This window comes from Cyprinus carpio, chromosome A3 (genome assembly GCF_018340385.1).
Source record: "Cyprinus carpio isolate SPL01 chromosome A3, ASM1834038v1, whole genome shotgun sequence".
NCBI lineage: Eukaryota > Metazoa > Chordata > Actinopteri > Cypriniformes > Cyprinidae > Cyprinus > Cyprinus carpio.
In genome coordinates this window covers 11260531-11283215 of record NC_056574.1, presented here as the reverse complement: position 1 = coordinate 11283215, position 22685 = coordinate 11260531, and the positions used below count along the sequence as shown (strand labels likewise).

The window sequence follows — 22685 nt, the reverse complement described above, 5'->3', positions numbered from 1 at the left end:
ATTAAAAAAACTAAAAAAAAAAAAACATAAACTTTTTTTTTATTTTTTATTTTTAGGATATTATTATTATTTTGTTGGTTTTATAGAATTGCAGCTGGGGGTACATTAGGATAAACAAAAATACCGTTGTAATAATAATAATAATTATATAGAAATATTTTTATTTGTTTTTTATTTTTCCATGTTGCAGTTTTAAACACGTTGCGCTTTGGCCACGCCTTCTCATCAGCTGACGGCGCGCGTGACCCACTGGGCTCTGTACTCGACAGAACACGAATAAGAGTAAAAGTATGTGAATTATCGGTAAGTTTGTTTATTGAAACGCAGCTTGATAGTCATATTCGTGTCATGATCCGGTATCTGTAAGGTGAATGAATGAAAAGCTCGATCCGTACTTCCGGTGTGTTTGTTTACCTTCTGCTGCAACATTGTAACAGTGTAAAAGCACCGCTTGTTGTTTTAAAAAACAGTGCCATTGTGTGCTAAATAATAAGAAATAACAATAATAATAATGCAGATGTTGACAGATCAGGATTTCCGTTTACATGGTAGGTTTCTGTACCGGGAAATTTGACAGTACAAAGTTAATGTTATGTCATAAAAAGAAATAAAATGTGTTCAGAAGGGCAATGTTTGTTAAATCATTATGTTTCATGGAGGTCAAGTCAGTTTATATGTATAGCACTTTTAATAATACGTATGAAAAAGTACCTAAAAAGTGCTTATTATTGACGTTGTCATACATGATCATATAGGTGCTAAAATATAATCATATAGATATAATAGTGCCTTCAGAAAGTCTGCACCATACAAGTTTATGAAAGTACTTTCTTTCTCTCATGTGGTCTGTGTTGGTTTAAGATGTCCAATGACTGAATTTAACCAAGATGATTTATTTCAAGACTACAGTATTGCATTAAATCTTTTAAATTGTCATATGAACGTACATGATAATCATGTTTTGCTTTCTTATGGAAATATTTTCTGTTTTTGTGTTCGTGTGTGTTCAAGATGTCCAGTGAATAAAACAAAACCAAGATGGTCCACTTAGAAAGACCTGATATTTCTGGTTTCTCTTCACAGAGTGTTTTTAAGTGTAGGGGTGGGATTTCGGGAGAGATGCCGTCCAATAAGAGTGTCTCAGACGCCCCGATCACACAGTTTGTGAGCTGTAGGATACTGAAGGACCACAGACTGCAATGGTAACATATGATAGCATACCTCTCACTTCTTTACAATTATATTTATAATTTTATGTTATGATTATATCTTTCTTGGCTTAAGGATTTTGTTGCAGCCAGCATATTATAAATGTATTCATTAATAATCATTTGTTTGAAAGCTGGTTATGACATTATGATTAAGACTCGAGACTTTTTGCACATTTACGACTTTGATTTTTTTAGGGAAGACCTCTGGGTCCGCGAGGGCAAGATTCTGAACCCAGAGAAGCTGTTTTTCGATGAAGAGGGTTTTGCAGATCACAAAGTTGACTGCGGGAATAAAATCATTGCACCTGGATTCATAGATGTACAGATAAACGGTAAACAAGACTCTGAAACCAGCATACAGCTAATGTAGAAGTGCACAGCGGGTTGACATTGTTACATTCACCAGTTTATGTGAAAGTTGCTGTGTTCTCACTGATATCTTGTAATGCTAAGCTCCTCCCCTCTTCACACTCATAGGTGGATATGGCATCGACTTCTCCCAGGCCAGTGGTGACATCAGAAGGGGCGTGGCTCAGGTGGCCAAAAAGATTCTAGAACACGGTGTCACTTCCTTCTGCCCGACCCTGGTCACGTCTCCACCGGACATATACCATAAGGTACAATCTGTACACCTGTCACTGCCCTTCATTAGTCTCTCAGATGCTCAACAACAAACACAAATACATCTCTGCTCTTTGTCCTTGAGATATCTCTGTATCTGCGAACAAAATGCTGGAGCTTTTTGTGCTCTTATGCTATTCTGTTCACTAACTCTTAATCTACTCTATCAAAAAATACTTAAAAACACTAAATAAAAAAAATATGTTATGTAAAAAGATTAAAAATAATATAATGATAATGATTATGATTATGATAAAATATATTTTCTATTTGAATATATTTTCAAATTTATTCCTGTGAGTCAAAGCTGAATTTTCAGCATCATTACACCAGTCTTCAGTGTCACATGATCCTTCAGAAATCAGTATATGCTGATTTGTGGCTTCAAGAAACATTTCCTTTTATTATCAGTGTTGAAAACAGTTGAGCTGCCTAATATTTTAGTGCTGGTCATGTTGCTGTCTTTCTCTCCACAGGTCATTCCTGAGCTCAGAGTTCAGGACGGAGGACCTGAAGGGGCGGGAATTTTAGGTAAGATGTGCCCACAAAATAAATAGACTTAAAAAAGTAATATAAAAAAAGTCAATAAAAAAAAAAAATTTTTGTTGATGCACTAAAATAACTGAAAACTTGTGTTGATATTTTATTGTATATTTGCAAAATGAATTTTGTGTGATGATTTTACCCTTGTTTGTTTCAGGTATTCATCTGGAGGGGCCGTTCATCAGTGAACAGAAGAGAGGTGCTCACCCTCCGAAGTTCCTCCGCACTTTTAAAGCGGGGGGCGTGGCCGACCTGATGGAGACTTACGGGCACCTGGACAATGTCGCCCTGGTGACCCTCGCACCAGAACTAGCCAATAGCGCGGCTGCAATCCGTGAGCTGTCAGGAAGAGGCATAGTGGTGTCACTTGGTGCGTATGTGATTTATTTATTTCTTATTATTTCTGATCGATTTCTCAACTGGCTGAGCATTTCCAAAGTGTTTCTCTGTCCAGGTCACTCTATGGCTGATCTCTCTCAGGCTGAAGAGGCTGTGCAGAATGGAGCCATATTCATAACACACTTATTTAATGCCATGTTGCCTGTTAGTATCACACACACACACACACACACACACACACACATATACGCATACATATTAATGCAAAGGCATACATACATGCATGCACGTTCAGTAATTAACAGTTATTTGCATTAGTTTACATACTGTAAGTTTGTGCACACGTATGTTTAGAATAAGACCATATTCAGAGTATGCAATCGCACCATGCAGACAAATAGATTTTTACCAAAAAATCTAAATAGTTTTAAAATATGGAGATGCATACCAACACACCAGGCATTTAACATTTTGTTTTGTTATAGTTTCATCACAGAGACCCGGGCATTGTGGGATTGCTTACAAGTGATCGCATTCCACCAGGTCGGATGGTTTACTACGGTATGATCGCAGACGGGATACACACACATCCTGCAGCGCTGCGCATCGCACACAGAGCTCATCCTGCTGGTATTCACACACACACACACACACAAATCTGTTCATGAAACTGATCGTATAATACATTACAAAACATTTTAATGCATGCACTCCTGTCATATTCTCTCTTTAATTAATTAATGAGTTAATCTGTGTGTAAGAATAGTGTATGTGTGTGTGTGTGTGTGTATGGCAGGGTTGGTGCTGGTCACTGACGCTGTGACAGCGATGGGTCTTCCTCCTGGTCAACACTCACTCGGACAGCAGCAGATCGACATCCAGGGCCTTCACGCTTACGTCGCAGGTCGGCATCATATTCTACCTGCTCTCAGTGTGTAGCAAATTAACCCACATGCATCTTATATTTACTGTAGTAATACACTGTTTGTATGTCGGTGGAGCAGTGTTAAGTTTAACTTTGCACTTTGTATTTGGGCCAATTTCTCTTCACCAATTTATTTATTATTATTTTTTTATTTTTTTTACTTTTTAGATTAGATCATTTAAATTCAATTCAGAAGGTGAAAGGCATTTCAAACCTTGCTTTTACTTAAAGTAAAGAGTAAAATTCTTTGTAATATTACCTCTGTTGATCTGACATAGGTTTTTTTTTTTTTGAGTATTTTTAATAAGGGTACAATTATTTAGTGTAACTGTTTTAATATTTTTAATGTTATATCATTTAAAATTTTGAATAACAAATTGCACCGGTAAAATATATATGCACAACCTATTAAAAAGTTTTATGTTTTTGAAGGAAGTCCCTTCTGCTTACCAAGACTGCATTTATTTGATAAAAAATGCAGTATAAAAAAAACTGTAAAATTGTGAAATATTATTGCAATTTAAAATAAGTATTTTCTGTTTGGATATATTTTAAAATTAATTTAAATTTTTAAAAGTTAAAGTTTAAATTTTTTTTCTTACAATATTAATTTTTTAATTAATTTATTCCTGTGATGCAGAGCTGAATTTTCAGCATCATTACTACAGTCTTAAATGTCACGTGATCCTTTGCTGCTTAATATTTTTGTGGAAACCATGAGACATTTTTTTTTTCAGGATTCTTTGATGAATAGAAAGCTAAAAAGAGCAGCATTTATTTGAAATAGAAATTTACACCCTTACTGTCACTTTGAATGTGTCCTTGCTGAATAAAATTATTCATTTATTAAAAAAAAAGAGGTTTCTGGGAAAAGTATTTTTGATGGGTCTGTATTTTTTTGTAATATTTTATCATGCATTTTTATTATTTGTTATTTTACTTAGAAAGTTTTGCGTGGTATTATTATTTAGGCCTACTGCTCTTATTTATATGATGATTTTGAGTCTTTTGTTAACATAGATTTGTGGTGCTATACTAGGAAAATTTCCATTAACAGCATGTTTTATTCATTCATACACAATTTCAGGCACTACAACTTTGAGTGGCAGCATTGCGACCATGGACATGTGTGTGAGACACTTCAGAGAGGTGTCAGGTCAGTGTGTGTCTGATTAAGCTTGCATGTAGGAACTGGTTGCATGTTATTCTATTACAGCACTCTGTGTGTCCATCATAGAGGTTTTATACGGATGTTTGTGTTTGAGCGTGTAGGCTGTACAGTAGAAGCTGCATTAGAAGCTGCATCGCTGCATCCTGCTCAGCTGCTGGGTGTCAGTAACAGGAAGGGAACTCTGGAGTTCGGCACTGATGCAGGTATAAATGTCTTTTTGGGGCTTATTTTAAAATTTACATAGTCACTTATTAAAGGAATAGTTCACTCAAAAATGACAAGTTACTGAAAATCTACTCACCCTCAGGCCATCCAAGATGTAGAAAATTTAGCATCACAAAAAAAACAGATTTGGAGAAAGTGAGCACTTGCTCACAAATGGATCTTCTGCAGTGAATGGGTGCCGTCAGAGTCCATGAGAGTCCAAACAAGCCTTAAAGATGGATTTGATCCTTACAAACACGCAGCCTTTTGCTTCACAAGACATTAATTGATGGACTGGAGTCATGTGGATTACTTGTGGATTATTGTGATGTTTTTATCAGCTGTTTGGACTCTCATTGTGACGGCACCCATTCACTGCAGAGGATCCATTGGTGAGCAAATCAAAAATTCTCCAAATTCGTTCAGATGAAGAAATCAATTTGAGTTTGAGTAAATTTTCATTTTTGGCTGAATTACTCCTTTAAACTCATGCACAGTATTCAGAAAAGCTCATGTGCATTTAACATGTTAATAGCAAATCACAGCATTGCCACTTTTGCTGTGATTTTCCTGTCATCATATGTGATCCTCTTTGATAGAGAAGCATATACTAGAATATATGAAGAGGTAATTGCACATTTTAGGGGTTATTAAGACATTATTGTATCCACTGGATAGATGATGTGTTCAGAATGAAGTGTTTTTGATAAGAAATGCATCAAGTTATGTGTGTCGTTTTGTAGATTTCATAGTGCTTGATGACACACTGACAGTCAGGGAAACCTACATTGCTGGACAGCAGGTCTGGAGGAAGTGACATCATCTGGAGGACTGTGTCCGGCTGGGATCGTTAAGAGTTTTTTTTTGGTTAGAATTTTTTTCTTTCTTCGGACTTGGATCACCAAAAAGACACATTAGTGCAAAAACATACATGTTATTCTGTCTCATTCAATTTAATTCTGTTGATTAATTCCTGAATATAACAACTACTACATATATAAAAACACTGTTACGACACTCTTTATGCTCATGTACTGTAGCTGAATGCATCTTCGGGCATTCAAAAAAAGAGCCAGAATCATTTTCATCACAAAATATTGTGCACATATATATAAAACTTTCAAAAATGAAAAAAAAACACAAGTAAAAAAAAAAAAACCTTAAGGGTCCAGTTATTTTACTCTACATAATCCAGTGCTCCCACTCTGATGTGAAACTGGACAGTTTAACCAACTGATTTCAATAATGTTTATCTTCTGTTCTTTTTATTTGTAGACATTTTTAAGGTTTTATTAGTTTTCAGTATTATATTTTCAGTATACTGATAAAAATGTATTTTTGTGAGTATGAATGTGGAAGATTGCACATGATAGATGCATTAAAGATATCCAGCTTACTTGCACCGATTATCTGTTTAATTCAATGCAACATTAAAACCCAATAGAAAGAATGCAAAGTATAGTCTCGACAACACAGCTATACTTAACAAATTACTTAAATCTCACATCAAAGGCATCTTCTATTAAAAAATGATATAGTTCAAGTTAATGGACTGATGGCTTGACTTCAAACTGAGTCAAACTCCTCTGAGTTGGTCCTCTCAACAACAAATCCTTGATTGGTCCTTCAAGTCAAACGCACATGGTGTGTGATCACTAGGGCTGGGCGATACAATACAATCAATGCTGCTATTATTCAGATGCGCTCGTATCAAACTACTGTATATCGATAAGAACAGTATTACCTCATATCATATCGCTAATAAAAATTGTCATACAAACTCAATATACCTCCTTAGCCCTAATGACCACCACATCAGCCTTCACCCCAGAAAAGTTGAAATGAAAACGCTGGTGTCCAGATTTAGAGTTGCATGCCACCAACGATCTGGAAAATACAGCACCTGTGCAAAAACATTCGGTTTCATCTCTGGAACACATGATTTTGACTGTACTAAGACTCTTATTTAGTGCCTAGTGGTGAAGTGTATAGATGGGTTCAAAATGCGCACTGTTCAAAAAGGATGAAAGGTTTGTTAACCTCACCTCTCCTGGTCGTATGGTGCACTCCAGGGGCCTCTGGTGGAGCTCCAGGTTTGGGTAGGACAGAGAAACCCAGGACAGAGTGGTGTGGTTGGGATGGAACTCAGGCGCCTCGTCAGGGGGGTAAAGAAACCAGCGCTGGAGAACACGAGCACATCAATATATGGACAGGGAGAATTACATCTGTGCTTAAGCTGTAAATAATGCAAGCTCCACAGACCTTCCTGCCGTAGATAACTTCAGAGTATCCGGGACCATGCCAGTGAAACGGGACGCCAGTACCTGGTCCTGCAGGAGACAGACATTGGGTCTCATTCACTAAGCATGCAAACGCACAAAACCATTTTAATTGATGCACTCAACCATTCACTACAAATGATACATTGTTATCCGCTGACTGGACTCTCATTCTGACGGCACCCATTCACTGCAGAGGATCCATTGGTGAGCAAGTGATACAATGCTAAATTTCTCTAAACTGTTCTCATGAAGAAACAAACTCATCTACACCTTAGATAGCCTAGGGATGAGTTAATTTTTAGCAAATTTAAATTTTTGGATTAACCTTCAACGGGTGAAAAAGTGTGTATGTGCACTCAAAAAAAAAAAAAAAAAAAAATTAGCTGGATCGGAGAGTATGTATTTGCACATACCAGCAATCCCAAAGCTGTATGCAGGATGCATTAATGGAAGAGAAAAAGGTGGCGCTTTATACTCTTCAAACAGCGAATGCCACTCCGTGAAGTTATTGTCCCCGAAGAAGTACAGCGTATCTGAAATACAAATGCACACACATTATGAAATAATCATGCATGCACAGTGGGGAAAGCTTGTAGAAAGTGCTGATTTAGTGTGTGTGTGTGCAGAGGATGAGAGAGAACTGACCACTGCCCAGGATGTCTTTAGGCTGAGGGGTCAACAGGAACTTCACAAACTCTTCAAACCGCACATCCACTGTTAAAAAAAAAAAAAAAAAAAAACGATACTGGAAATATAAACAGAGCAATATAAATCACTTACACTGCTGTCTGGGCTTAGTATGATTTTATTGGCTGTGCACCTGACTGCACGAATATGTGAAAGTGTGTTCTTGCGTCTACCTTTCCTGTATGAGTGTGTATTGGCCGTGCTGAGACGGACCATTTTCTCTGCATACTCTCTCAACAGATTGGCTTTGGAGCACTGGACACGGAACTTCTGAAACAACCAATCACAACACAGCACTGTTAGGAATTAATCAATGAGAGCTTACAGCATTTAACACCTGATACACAGTAAAATCACAGCTCTTACCGTGTTATCTGTAAGTCCTCGGAGTATAACTGGTTTTGCGTAAGCATACCTGTAAAATAAAAATAAAACGATACATTAAGATTGTAATATTTAAGATTTATAATTATTATTATTTAATTTGTTTATTATTTATTTCAGATTTTAATTTTTATACGAGCTGCTTTCCAGGATAAAATAAATACAGTAAAAAATGCAATGAAATTCATGTTTTTATGTGACTTAAATATCTAAACGCTATCAACTCTGCATGCGTGTGTGTGTGTGTTGTTCTTACTCTTCAATAAACTCTGTGTGTGTTATTGAGTTCACATCTCTGATCTCAATGTTGCACTCGCCTTCATCCTCAATACTGGAATCCAGTCCCCTGAAAAACAAAACAAAATTAATCACAGCCTTTTTTTTTAAATTAGGTGATCGATTGCATGGTGTCTGGATCTGAGATGGGTCACAGTGTTTGTTTCAAAACAAAGTGACTGGCTTGGTTTGAGTGATCCGTCTGGTATTTCTCTCACCATCCTCCATCGTCTCCAGCGGGGGCTTCAGTGCAGTGAAGTGAAGCCGGTAACTGCGCTAAGAGCAGCAGTAAAAGAGCCCTGACAGCCTGATCCATGTCTCTCTATCACCTGTCTGAAAACACGCACATGACACCTGACTGTTTCGCCGCGGTTCACCATCAACCGCTTTCAAAATCCCTCGACTCACATCCCCTTTTTCACAACAGCGCCAGTCACCAACCAACCAACGCAACACAAACAAGTAGGCGGGGCCTCAAAAATCAATACTCTTACTTTTTAATTTAATTTAATTGTATTTTATTTGTAATTGTATTCAGTAATCGTTAAATATTCTATTTTAAGGTTTTTGTATTATATACTCAATAATAAAAAAAAATAACGTTTTTTTGCGGGTAATTGGGTAATATTTTCATCTTAGTTTTATGGGAATATATTTTTGATGAACTTCTGAGCATAAAAAAGACATCTTTGAATAATGTAATGATTGTAATGATATGTTTGTTCATAATTATTTTTAAATCCCTAATACTTATGAAAGAAAGCATAGTTTATTATATATATAATTTTATATTTATGATATTTAATACGTGTTAATCTGTTTCATATTTTCGCTGTTTATAGGTTTTTCATTATGTTCGCAATAATGGAGAATATTTTCTCATTTTAAGATATACTTCATAAATACACTCATAAATATAATATAAACAACAAAAATTAACTTATATATATATATAAATAAATAAAAAGAAATAAATAAGATTGATATTAATTACCCTGATTCACATAAATATATAAATGCACATCCACTGTTATATATATAAAATATATTATATATATATAAATTTGTATTGTTTCCTGTATTATTCAGAAGTTTGATGTGTTAAGAATAGTATTCTAATAATATTAGTAATAAACATTATTCTTTACCATATCTGAATAATACAAAAAACAATATTAATAATAATAATATTAACTTTTTTTAATCTTTCATAAGTATTAAGGATTTAAAAATAATTACGAAGAAACATATCATTATAATTATTAGATTATTTAAAACAGTCTTTGCAATGTTTCTTGTATTATTCAGAAGTTGGATGTGTTAAGAATATAATTTAATATTCTTATAATATTAGTTAATATTATAAAATATTACTTTTGTTTTATTTTATTGTTTTACCTTGTTATTATTTATGTTTGTGTTAAATAATAACATTCATAAAACGTTTATATATTAAATGCATTCAAATGGAAATGAACAGTATGTCGGTAGGAACCAATGTGCTCAGTGTGAGATCAAACACGGTCAGTAAACACAGTCGCGCGCCGCTTTGTCTGTCATTGGTCTGTGTGCTGTGCAGCGTGAAGGGAGCATGAGGAGGTGTCCTCTAACATCATACTGCTGCTGCTGCCGCTGTGCACTCATTAGAGAACATCACAAACAGCAGATTCTACACACTGAAGTGCACACAAGGAAGGTATGTGTACGGTTTCACGAGTCTGTCATTTTAAACGTCTGCTAAGTGTGTGTACCGTTAGTAGCCGCGCAACACTGACTGTGTCTCAAACCATAAAGTGCTGCTTACCAAGACAACATTTCTGGGCATCATAAGCACGTCCCGGACGAAACCATCTAAAGCTGCCCACATCCTGGCTCAATAGTTTGTGTTTGTGTCAACTGCTGTCATGCTGAGTAGTAAATTTACCTTTAATATTTTAAACATAATAAAAAATAGCATAAATATGAATTAGATATGTATTATATTTTATTTTTAAGATACATTTTATTATTTGGTTTATTTAACTTAATTCTACTGTATTTGTCATCCATCCACACCAGTTATAGTGATTTTCTTTCATATCATAATCTATATATTTTTTATTATTTAAATTTATTCCACTGAAGTTATTATTAGGGTAAAATCCCAGGAATATTCCAAAAAAATCCTGTCAAGTTTCCAAAATTTACTGGAAAATGTCCACTAGCTGTTATCCATCCACATCAGCAAAAAAAAAACACAATAAGACAAACTATGATATTACACACACAATATATATATATATATATATATATATATATATATATATATATATATATATATACACACACACACACACACACAAGACTTTCTTTTTAAAAAAACACAAAAGTCATAGTTTATATATATAATTTTTGTATTTATTTTTTGTATTTATTTTTTAATTCCGCTGAACTTGACAGGCTGTGGCTGTAGTTTCTGTCGTGTGATCAGAGCAGGAATGGTGGGCTATAATCCAAACTCCCCCGGCGTGGCTCTCACCCCAGAGGAAGCTGCTCTGGCCGGGTCAGCGGCGGGTATGGTCACCCGTGCCCTCATCAGCCCTCTGGATGTCGTCAAAATCAGGTTTCAGGTGAGAACTTTCATCTCACTGAGACAGAGGGCTCTTGAGTTTCTGAACTGTACATAAAAACGAAATGAAAACATAAATATTAACACATTCAACTGAAGCTTTTTTCATCCACAGCTACCACAATAGTCTCTATTCTAGTACATCTGATTCGCCTAAGCATCCTCATGCCTAGAACATGAGTCACGTTTCCTGTGGAACTTTAGTTCCACTCCCAAATCCACGGCTCTGCTCAAAGAAGACTGTTTATCAGCTTTAAACTGGTTACAGATGCAGTCCGCGAGCTGCTTTGTGCTGGAGTTCGTTTGTTTTGTAGTTTCTGTGCCATAGGAACTGATGGACGCGCCTCAAGGTGGCAGTGTTACACTTTTAGACCTCTTCAGTTCTTCACACTCAAACAGTTCTGATTCAACAGGATCATGTTGACTGTTTTGTGCGCACAGTTGCAGATCGAGCAGGTGTCCTGGAGGAGACGTCAGGGGAAGTACTGGGGTTTATGGCAGGCCACGCGCTGTATCATGACTGAAGAAGGACTTCCTGCTTTCTGGAAAGGTCACGTTCCTGCCCAGCTGCTGTCTGTGTGTTATGGGGCAGTTCAGGTACTTGGAGATAAATAATATGTAATCATAAAATTTTGATGAGGCCAGGAAAATAGGAACCATCTTCTTATTTAATTATTAAGCCACACAAAAAAAGTTTTTGACCTTAAATTGAACCGGAAATTTTAAACTGGCCCTATTGTAAGAGTAGAAAAAGATTATCTTCTGTCTATTCTGCTACAATTTTTCTTTTCTATTCTATTCTATTCTATTCTATCTAGTTTTGTTGGCATAAATAAAGATCTAGTTAGTCCTGATCGTTATTTTAGTATTATTTATATCTAAATTGACATTGTTTATTTGTTTTAAATATTTTAATTTAGCTTTCATTTATTTTATTTCTGTTTTACTTCTTAATATTTTGAATCGCTTTTATGTTTATATTTTATTAGTTTTTTTATTTGTTATTTGCTTGTCATTATCTCTTTGTTTCTTTTTTTAATTTATTTGTTTTATTCGCGTTCTATTGCATTTTTACTTCAGTTTTAGTTTTTGTCATTTTAATTAACTTAAACGTATTTATTTCAATTATGCTGCAAAGACAACACTTCTCTTTTTTTTGCGTTTTCTGTTTAAGTTTTTCATCTAATATTTTATATTTTATTTTGGCTTCATCTGAGTTACTGAAAATCATTTTTGATAGTTTTAGTTAATAATAATAATGCTGGTCCCGATGTTGTTGCAGTAATAAATGTTGTTTCCTATTTTATTCTTCTTTGAACTTGAAGCAATAAATGAGTTAATATTCAGTTCTATTTTATTCTATTCGATTCTATTCTACGTGTAGCTTATCTTATTTGGTATTTTAGAAATATCAAACATTAGTGGTCATCCAGATATTTGACAAATTCTCTTGAAACTCAGTTTTTCAGTTTGTCTGTTTTGTCCTAGTTTGCGAGTTTTGAAGCCTTAACAGAGCTGGTCCATAAGCAGACGGCCTATAACAGCCAGACACCAGGAGTGCATTTCATCTGTGGTGGTTTGGCTGCTTGCTCCGCCACCGTCGCCTGCCAGCCGCTGGATACCCTCCGCACACGCTTCGCTGCTCAGGGCGAACCCAAGGTCAGGGGTCAAACCTCAGGAGTGTGATATTACGTGTCACTAAATAATTTTAATGCACTGTGTCTGAATGCATCTGAAAGGGTGGAAAAGTAAAATAAATGCATGATAAATATCTGAATGAAAATGGTTCTACTACCTAAAAGGTTTGTTTTTGCCAGGCTTTAATGACACCCACAGGTTTCAAAGGTTTTCTCATATGTACAGATGTATCATAACCTCAGACACGCCGTGGCCACAATGTTTCGCACAGAGGGGCCCTTCACCTTCTACAGGGGCCTCACACCAACCCTAGTGGCCGTGTTTCCATATGCAGGCTTGCAGTTTTTCTTTTATAATATCCTAAAGAAACTTCTGGATCCCCAAGACACCAAATCTAAAGGTCAGAGTATGCTTTTTAAATGGTATTATTTCAGTATTTTATAATGTACTCCTATAAAATTTATTTATTTATTTATTTATTTATTTATTTATTAGATTTCCTTTTACTAAATTATTTATTTTCTTATTCAGCCAATTAGCTTTTATTTTTATATTTTCATTTTTATTTTACTTAAAAAAATGTTTTTTGCTTTTTTTATTTCAATTAGATATTTTCTTTTGTTGAGCTTTCATTTATTTTTATTTCATTTTTAGTTTTAGTCATTTTAGCGCTTCATCCTCAACTCATTTTAATTTAGTTCCCAAGGCAAGATTTTTAAGTTTCTCATCTAATGTTTATTTTTTAGTTCAGCTGTATTTCAAATAATAGAAACTTTTTGTTGTTGTTGTTGTTAGTTGAGACCTTGTGTAAGGTGCTGTTAATGTTGCTGTGGTGTCATGTGTGTTTTCAGGAGGTTTACACAGTCTGATCAGCGGTAGTTGTGCTGGGGTCATCAGTAAAACAATGACGTATCCGTTTGACCTGATTAAAAAGAGACTTCAAGTGGGTGGATTCGAAGAGGCCAGGATGAAGTTCGGTCAGGTGGGTGAAGCTTAAAGATCTGAGCTGCTAACCAAAAGAAGGTTTGATTAATGTCCCTATAATAACCCTTTCTGCTTGCTAGGCTAACTTCACTGTTACTAATTAATATCTAAACCTGAAGAATTACACTTCTGCAATTTTATACCTGTAGATTGAGCTGAAAACACTTTTGATAAACATTTTGGGGTCTGTAAGACTTTTTTTATTTTAAAGAAATGATTTCTTAAATTGATGGAAAGTGGCTGTGAAGACATTTATAATGTTACAAAAGATTCCTATTTTAAATGAACAGTTCAAAACAATCCTGAAACAAATATGAAGCTGCGACTGTTTTCAAAATCTTTTTCTTGAGCATCAAATCAGTACATTAGAATGAATTCTGAAGGATCATGTGACACTGAAGACTGGAGGAACGATTCAGCTTTGACCACAGGAATAAATTACATTTTAAAATATATCCAAATTGAAAATGTTGTATTAATATTGTGCAATATTACTGTATTTTTGATCAAATAAATGCAGCCTTGGTGCACATAATTAAGAGATTTCTTTCAAAAACACTTTTGAATGGCAATGCATGTTCATCTGTTTTGCAAATGAATTCTTATTACTTGTGTTTTGTGTGCAGGTGCGGACGTATCATGGATTTGTGGACTGTGTGCTGAGGATCGGCAGAGAGGAAAGGCTCCGGGGTTTCTTTAAGGGTCTCTCCCCCAGTCTCCTGAAGGCTGCTCTGTCCACAGGCTTCACCTTCTTCTGGTACGAGTTCTTCATCAATGCCATTGTCAGCCTCAAGAGCAGCTAGTGAGAGAAACCTTACAGATGTAAGATCATCAGAGGGAACTCAGCGTGTGTTTTAAGGTGTGTAGATGGACATAAAGTGCAGCGAAGAGGGACCACTAGCTGCTCTCAAAGTACAGGCACTGAGTCAAGAGCGGTTTTACTGCACCAGAAAGATATTTTAACTTCTGGGTCGCTCTGATAAAGCCTTGAACTGAACAATCAGCTCAAATTTACATGTTTATGTGTAACAGTGAGCTCTACCTCTCTTGTCGAGAAAACCATTGTTACACATGTTAAGATTTTAAGTTTTGTCATAATGTCTGCATGTTTTGGTTTGCACTCTGAATTAGGATCTGTTTTATTGTTTTTATACATAACACTGGAAATCAGAACGCTTAACTTATAGTTTTTGCAGTTTTGTATTTCAAAAACATTTAAACTGTATACTCAATATGGTGCATGAAATATTCAGTCATCTGGTTTCTACAAATAGATTCATTTCAGGTATTATGGGTTTGTTTTTTTATGTATTTTATGTCATGGTTAAGGTTTTTAAATGGTGAATGGTCAGATGTTTTATGAATTACATTTTTAGAAACTGTATGTTTCATATTAACGTATGGATAAAGATTGTTTGGAACAGTTTGAACCTCTGTTTCCTGTTACTCTAGCTTTATTTATGCCCATATTTATGTATTTTTTTTATTGTACTTTCTCACTAGCATTAGTAAAAACAAACTCTCTTCCGAAGATCATAGTGGTTTTACTTTTACACCTGTGTAGTCATATACAAAAAAAACACATCTATCATATTACAAAAATGTATGGCAAACAAATGAGTGACATGCAAGATAAAAAGCAACTATTTTTCTAATAAAATTATTTTATTTAGATTTTCTTTGTCATCCTGTCCTGCTTTTATGTTTGGAGAATGAATTATTGCAAAGAATGTTTCCTAATTATTAGATAATCTTTAGTTATATTCAATAAAAGCTAAAAAATGTCAATGTTAATTGAAAAATGTTAATGTTAATAAAAATGTTAATGTTTATTTAAAAAAAAAAACATTGTTAACAAAAACATCATTATTAATATTATAACAAATAAAACAGACACATTGTAAAAAAAATATATATATATATACTTTAATTTTATTTATTTAGTATCTTTTCAGATTAAATCAACAGAATAAACCTCAACCATTTCTTCATTTTTTGTGACACTGCTTAGGCTGAATTTAGATTAAAAACAGCTACGAAATTGTCTCTGAATATTTCTCACATCATACAACCTTTCGGCTTTCTGCGAGAATGTACGACAACAGACAAAAATAATATTGGTAACAAAAATAAAAATACCTGTACAATGTTATAGTCAAGTAGCCTATATTATTGTGGAGTGATATAAATCGATACGAAGTTTAGTAGGCTATAGGCTAATGATTTCATAATTAACTTATATAATTAATTTACAATGAATAAATATTAGTCGTGTGTGACTTCCTGGGAATTAAACTCTGTACTAAACCTTATACGTAATGTGTCTGACTAATTAGGGCGTGGCCACATTTACCTTTGCATGGAGAAAATCCGCGACCAAATTCAAATCCGTGCGGTTTGGTATTTCGTGCGAGGCGAAACGTTTCCTCGCGCAATTTCTGCTTCAGATTAAAGTTCGTTCAACATTAAATTCGCGTTTTGGCCTCGGAAGTGACCTCTCAGTGAGAGGTGCTTCATGCATCGCTACATTACTGACAAACAATGGACCTTTTTTGCCCGTGGATTTTTTTGTGTAAGGTTCGCTCAGTATATACAACATATCCAATAACATCCTTGTTACATAGATTATTTTTCATGTTAAACCAATGATATGGCATGGGTAAGGCGTTACTCCTGGCCACGATAGGTAAAGAATACTATTTTAACAGAGTAGGCCAAATCTCCAGTGTATACGAAGAAGTTTATGATGGTCATGAAGGTCACCACCACCAGATCATCCCATGGACACAGGTTACAATTATCTGGACGTGGGTTTCTGTCAAACACATATAGTGGCCAGATAACAACAGCGGTTGCGTACATAGCCACAGCCAGGATGTTGAAGCTAATGACCGCTTTGTCAAAAGAAAATGGAAAGATGGAAGACAGCTTGGCGATGGTGAGGAAAACAATCAGCAATGAAAAAACAAAGCATATGGAGAAGACGGCCACGCACCACTGCGTTGCTGGAACCGCCTTATATTCGGCGGGACTCAAAGACGTGAATATGATGCAGGCGACAAATGTCTCCAGGATCTTGAGGAGACCGGGAACGGTGGTGAGAAAGCCGCTGGTTTCACCGGGTCTTTTGTGGACCAACCAGACTTCTGCGGCGTACAGCCCGAAACACAACCAGGACACCGCAGACGCCCCGATCTGCCTGGAGCAGGAGGGGCAGGCGAAGAACGTGGGGTAGATGATTGCAATGGTGACCATCATAAGTGTGGCCAACATAGCAAAAGCCATGGTGAAGTCTTCCCAGGAAATGGGCACTTTGGTGTTCAGGTTGGTAAACTCCAAAATGATGATGAGGAGGGTCGTGAAACAGCAGAAGCACCAGCAGAACATGCACCAAGCCCAATGGGACGTGGCTGTGACCGGGATTCCCGCTGACGCCGCCAGTGCAAAGCAGATGCATGTTAGAAGCACCTCCACCATCCGAACGATGCCAATCGGAAGAATCAGTGATCTGAAATCCAAGTGCAACATGACGAAACTCTTTCACGAATCCCAAAGCCTTTGCTTTTTGTTTTGTTTTTGAGAATCCCAATGATTTGATTCCTCAAAACCGTGTTACATTCTTCCGAGCTTCTTTGTGCGGTTTCACTGTGCCATAAATGTCAACAAATCCATAACAGATCCAGTTAAACTTTTCTTTTTTTTCTCCTCACGTCGTCCTCCGGTTTTTGTATTCCACAGGGATTCTTGAAAAATCAATAGCCGGGAATGAAAATTCAGTAGTAAAAATTCAGTTCCTTCTCAGGTGACAGCAAACATGTTTGATCATGTTGACACTAGAATAGAAGCCGTTTCGAGTTTATCGCTTTTATGACCTTTCTCCAGGTTCTCATTGGTCGCTGGCCTGTTGTTGTCCTATGAGCTGATTCCATACCCTGGACTCTGGTCTAGAAATGGGCTCTTTCTAATCTTCACCTATGGGCTTCAGTCCCACCTCAAGATAACTTCTGGTTTAATCACAGGAAAGTTTAAATTGGATTATTCTTTTACTTGTCCTGATAACAGTATGATGTGGAGTACTAGGTTAAATAGGCCAAGAATGTTTGACAGATAAAGCAAACAATCTAGCAGAACTCTTTCTCTGTCTACGGCTTGTGAGATAATTTAGAGCGTTTCTCTTCATTGCTCAACATCTTCAGTTTTATTTGCTACTGAAGCCCATTTCCACTGCATAATAATTAACCATGCTTTAATAAAAATTCAGAAGTGTGACATAAAAAGTCAAAATTATGAGATACCAATGATCATAATTATGATACAAAAAGATTAAATTATGACAAAAAATTTCAAATAAAATGGTAAAATGTCATAAGTTGTCATAAGTCACATTTATAAAATACAAAGGGATAATTATGAAATAAAAAGATAAAACAAAATGACATTTTATCACTTAAACCTAACATTTATTTATTTTTTATTTTTTTACTGTTTTGCTTGTCTGTATGTGTGTTGTTTTAAATGTTAGCTGCTATTTTCATGTTGAAATCCAGGTTAAATAATAGATAAAACAACAACAACAAAAAGAAGTTCAAGATCTTTTTTTTTTTTCAAAAAAAACTTTAATACTTTTAATATGTACATTGTAATCCCTGTTAGTTTTGTTTAAAGTGTTATTGAGATTAAAGTATACTTGCACTAGCTGACAAACTATAATCTGATAGATTTTGAAATAGAGCAGAGATTATAAAATACAGGTAATTTAATATATAAAAAAGCTGCATATATTCAACTCAGTCATGATGAAATGGCATTCACAAGTCATTTTACTTCTATACTGTAATGCATTGAGTGAAATAGTATATAAATATATATATTAATAGTATAGTCAAAAAAAAAAAATGATTTATCTATAGGGAACTTATTGGATAATGTAAGTGGGTGTATTATCAGTGTATTATGTTGCTTAGTCCGGTCCCAAAACACCACTGGTGACATTTCATGAGGTTTTATGAGGATGACAAGGTTGAAGGTCATCCTCCTGAGCATCTCTATTATCTGCTGTTATCTTTAGTACATTAACATTATGTTAGCATACGTCACATAAGAGTTCATATAGAGTCATTGTCATAGGATCTAAGATCAATATTAAGTTGACAATGAATGTTACAGTTACACTACATTTCAGAAAACTCAAAAAAATTGAGGTAATCTGTTACATCAATTTTTTTTTTTTTCATTGATGTCTCAAATTTTAAGTAAACCAAACTATTATTTTTTGAGTTTGTTATACTTAATGTTGTACTTATGTATGTCAATTACAAATTTTAGTTAACTTATTTTTGAGTTGCTCATACATTTTGATAGCAATTAACATCAAATTTTAGTTAACTTATTTTTGAGTTGTTGCAACTTAAATTAGTAAAAATTATTCTTACAGCATTGTGTGAAATGAGACAGATCCACATTCTTGAGAAGAAAAATTCTACTTTTTTTAATGACATTATATCAACAAATAAGAAAGCAGTAACAATACAAAATATAATATGATATATATATATATATATATATATATATATATGATTAAAACAATTACAAGACAGGGGTATATAATTAAATAAAACACATCACATTCAAAGGAAAAGGTGGAAAAACTTACTATTTTCAATTGTTTTTAAAGCCTTCTTATTACTTGAGTTAGAAATAGTCCCAAAGTAATGCTGTATTTCAGGCAAGCAAAACTAAAAAGTGGCTTCTGACTTGAGAATTTACAGTTATGTATATACATTTTTCTTAACCACATAAGAATATTAAATATATTATGTTTTTCTGTAAATGCACTTTTTTCCAGTTAACAAATCCAAACAAAACATTTTCCCCAAAGTAAAGAAAATTCTTTATCAATATTCTCATTAACAGGAAAAATCTTTCCATAACAATAATTAGAGTAATGGCAGTGTGAAAATAAATGCACTAGTCTCTGGGTGCTGTTTACAAAAAAAGAACAGTTTGTATCAATATCTTTTTTGTATTTCTTTAAGACAGTATTAACAGGATATATTCTAGTATTATATAGGATAATTCGAAAGGAAATTTCTTTTATCTTATTAGTAATGCTGTATCTATTTGGAAGCAACCAAACTTTCCTCCAGGCAATATCAGAAACTAAAGCATTCCAATAAACTGTAACATTTGGAACTGACACAAATTCATTAAGAAATAACAAACGTATTGATTTTTGTGACTGAAAATCAATGTTTGGCCACCACTGAAACAGTAGGGTCTAAATGAAACAGTATCTTTTGAAACAGTCCTATAACTCCATTTTCTATGGCATCCAAAACAATGGCAAATTCTTTAGGGGTAATGGGAATAATAAAACAACAAAGAAATTCTAGTTAAGTAAATAGCCATTTTCTTTAAAAAACTGATTTATAATTAAAATGTCTTCATCAAACCAGCGCAGAAAGAAAAGGGATTTGTTTTTATACAGAATATCTCAGCTATTCCAGAAATAAAGAGGAGAAAATTAGACGGATGATGTCAGACGCACGCTGAAAGATTTTAAGTTGATGTAACTTTATAGAAACAGTTTGTGTAAATTAAAGCAACAAAAATTATTCAGCTAACTTAAAAAGTGTCATTAACACAACCTCATAAATACTAGAAATTTCTAAATAATTACCAAGGTCTATTAATTTGAACTAACTGTAATGATTTAAGTTAACAGAACTCAATACAGTTAATTACTTTGAGCATTAGGGTTTGATGCCATAAATACATAACTGATGTGTTTTCTCTCTTTCTTTCGCTTTCTGCGCTTTCACTGGTTTGTTTATTTGCAAACAACAGCAGAAGCAAGCGACAGAGAACGACAGAAAAGTCTATGAAACCAAAATATATCCACACACACACACACACAAAATACATTTTAAATGATCAGACATTAAATGTTTGACAAATAAACATTACTATTTTTAATCATTCTCTTTTTCATTAATATCCGCATAAACTGCCAATCAGTTTTCCAATCAACAAAATCAGTATGTGCATATTTAAAACTGCCTATTCTCTTTCAAGCAGATGCCACAATCTGGTTACCTTTAATAGATTTTACATTTCACAACTTAAAAAGGAGGAACATCACAAGTTTTCTAGGCAGGTGAAACGAAGAACACCAGACGCACTGAGTAAACCGTATCCACGATGTAGACGATCAGATTGATGCAACTCATGCAGGACACAGCAACCAGCCTGCTCCAGAGACAGTTTCTGCAGACCGGTGGTTTCTGAATATACTTGAAACTGTAGACGGGCCACACCACCACAGCCGTGAGGTACATTAGAACCGCCAGTATGTTGTACCCCGTCAGACATTTGTCCAGCGGGATGGGGATTCGAGCCAACGACCTGCCGATTGTGAGGATGATGATAAGTAGCGAAACAATGAAGCAGATTGAGTAGACGGCCACGCACCACTGGAGCCCAGGAAACCTGCTGTAAAAGCCCGAATCCAGACAGATGAAGATGATGCAGGCTACAAACGCCTCCAGAACCTTGAGCAAGCCCGGCACAGTGGACAGGAACCCGCTGATCTCCCCGGGTTTGGCTCGGGTCAGTCCCACCTCGGCTGCGTAGAGGCAGAAGCACACGCAGGACATCACTGTGGCCGCGATCTTAACCGGACATGAGGAGCAGACGTAAAACGTGGGGTAGATGATGGAAGCGGCCAACAGCATAAGTGTGGACAACATCGCAAAAGCCGTAGTGAAGTCCTCCCAAGAGATGCGCACCTTGGCGTTCAGGCCGGTGAACTCCAGGATGATGATGAGGAGGGTCATGAAGCAGCAGAAGCACCAGGTGAACATGCACCAGGCCCAGAATGAAGTGCTGTTGTGGCCTTCAGAAGCCACCAGGCTGAAGGTAATGAGCGTTAGTGCGAACTCAAACAGTCGGATTATTCCCACCGGCACGGTGAGCGATTGAGTGTTCAGGGTTACCATGATGATGGTGTCGTTCCTCCTCAAATGACACTTAAACTGATGAATTTGATGCCTTCAGCGTTCAAAATGTTGTCTTCTCATTGACTTCTTCCTCATACTCCCAAAATGTCTTAGGATTTTCTGCTCTTCTCTCAGCCTGATCGTTGTCTGTATCAGTTCCAGAGTATAGTCTACACACACTAACCTGACCCAGAAGTGAAGCGGTGCAGGGAGGGGCAGCATGTTTTCAGCCACATCCTCTGATTAGTCATTACCTTATCAGTAGCACATCACTAGATTGGCCCTGGTTTGTAAATGTCCAGTCAGTGTGAAGTTCATATGAGTGGGGTGTGAAGATAAGAAACTGGGTGGACCCTGAAATGTAGCTGAATAAGAAGAAAAACATCTGAATACTGAAGGTGGAGGGAAGAAATGATGGGTTTGATTTATGTTCTGTAAATTACAAGAGCTCTCATTTGCGAAACAAGGCTATAAAAGATGGAGAGATATGCTCTGAAGATGAGAAATTAGGGTTAAGCTTCTCTCAGTGCCATTGTGCACCAAAAACCTGGCAGCTTTTTCCATGTGAACTTACTCATGATCCAAGTGCTCTCATTTCATAAAGCAAACACATAAAGATATGCTTATTTCTCATTCTCACTGCTCATTATTATGGAAATATTCTTTCTTGTCATTCTTGTTGCTTATTGTTGTTGTTTTTTCCTCCCTAACGTGGAAAATAACATTGCATGTTTATTTTTGTTTTATGTTTTAGGATCTTTCTTGTCATTCTTGTTGCTTATTGTTGTTCCTCCCTAACCAATAACTAAATTTTA

The 22685-nt window shown here is 35.5% G+C and overlaps 5 protein-coding genes across 8 annotated transcripts; 2 read left to right on the top strand and 3 right to left on the bottom strand.

Moving 5' to 3' along the window:
* Positions 1-212: 212 nt before the first annotated feature.
* amdhd2 (amidohydrolase domain containing 2) lies at positions 213-6121 on the top strand. Of its 2 annotated transcripts, none has more exons than XM_042718285.1 (12): positions 213-303; positions 1084-1202; positions 1407-1543; positions 1689-1828; positions 2309-2363; positions 2533-2745; positions 2830-2918; positions 3200-3344; positions 3511-3618; positions 4727-4795; positions 4912-5013; positions 5758-6121. In XM_042718285.1, exons 2-12 carry the CDS (start codon positions 1120-1122, stop codon positions 5829-5831), a joined length of 1215 nt encoding a protein of 404 aa, XP_042574219.1. In that variant the 5' UTR covers positions 213-303; positions 1084-1119; the 3' UTR covers positions 5832-6121. The 2 variants fall into 2 exon arrangements, with proteins under 2 accessions (XP_042574219.1, XP_042574211.1); XM_042718277.1 differs by having other exon boundaries at positions 220-288.
* Positions 6122-6407: 286 nt separating this feature from the next.
* Positions 6408-9058, bottom strand: jmjd8 (jumonji domain containing 8). Of its 2 annotated transcripts, XM_042718265.1 has the most exons (10): positions 8862-9058; positions 8624-8713; positions 8350-8398; positions 8157-8253; positions 7942-8010; positions 7710-7829; positions 7277-7344; positions 7060-7194; positions 6805-6917; positions 6408-6675 (listed from the first exon to the last, which is right to left on the bottom strand). In XM_042718265.1, exons 1-9 carry the CDS (start codon positions 8957-8959, stop codon positions 6837-6839), a joined length of 807 nt encoding a protein of 268 aa, XP_042574199.1. In that variant the 5' UTR covers positions 8960-9058; the 3' UTR covers positions 6408-6675; positions 6805-6836. The 2 variants fall into 2 exon arrangements, with proteins under 2 accessions (XP_042574199.1, XP_042574190.1); XM_042718256.1 differs by having other exon boundaries at positions 6408-6917.
* A 1077-nt stretch (positions 9059-10135) lies between these two features.
* slc25a19 (solute carrier family 25 member 19) lies at positions 10136-15547 on the top strand. 2 transcript variants are annotated; one of them, XM_042718235.1, is made up of 8 exons: positions 10136-10339; positions 10438-10519; positions 11079-11252; positions 11693-11848; positions 12740-12910; positions 13115-13289; positions 13741-13871; positions 14500-15547. In XM_042718235.1, the coding sequence occupies exons 3-8, from the start codon at positions 11121-11123 to the stop codon at positions 14674-14676; spliced, it is 942 nt and encodes a 313-aa protein (XP_042574169.1). In that variant the 5' UTR covers positions 10136-10339; positions 10438-10519; positions 11079-11120; the 3' UTR covers positions 14677-15547. The 2 variants fall into 2 exon arrangements, with proteins under 2 accessions (XP_042574169.1, XP_018920381.2); XM_019064836.2 differs by lacking the exon at positions 10438-10519 and having other exon boundaries at positions 11083-11252.
* A 503-nt stretch (positions 15548-16050) lies between these two features.
* On the bottom strand, positions 16051-17716 carry LOC109047441 (myeloid-associated differentiation marker homolog). Its single transcript, XM_019065155.2, has one exon. The coding sequence runs from the start codon at positions 17399-17401 to the stop codon at positions 16541-16543; it is 861 nt and encodes a 286-aa protein (XP_018920700.1). The 5' UTR covers positions 17402-17716; the 3' UTR covers positions 16051-16540.
* A 3235-nt stretch (positions 17717-20951) lies between these two features.
* Positions 20952-22088, bottom strand: LOC109047129 (myeloid-associated differentiation marker homolog). The gene has a single exon (XM_019064837.2). It carries the CDS (start codon positions 21868-21870, stop codon positions 21022-21024), a length of 849 nt encoding a protein of 282 aa, XP_018920382.1. The 5' UTR covers positions 21871-22088; the 3' UTR covers positions 20952-21021.
* Positions 22089-22685: the final 597 nt, after the last annotated feature.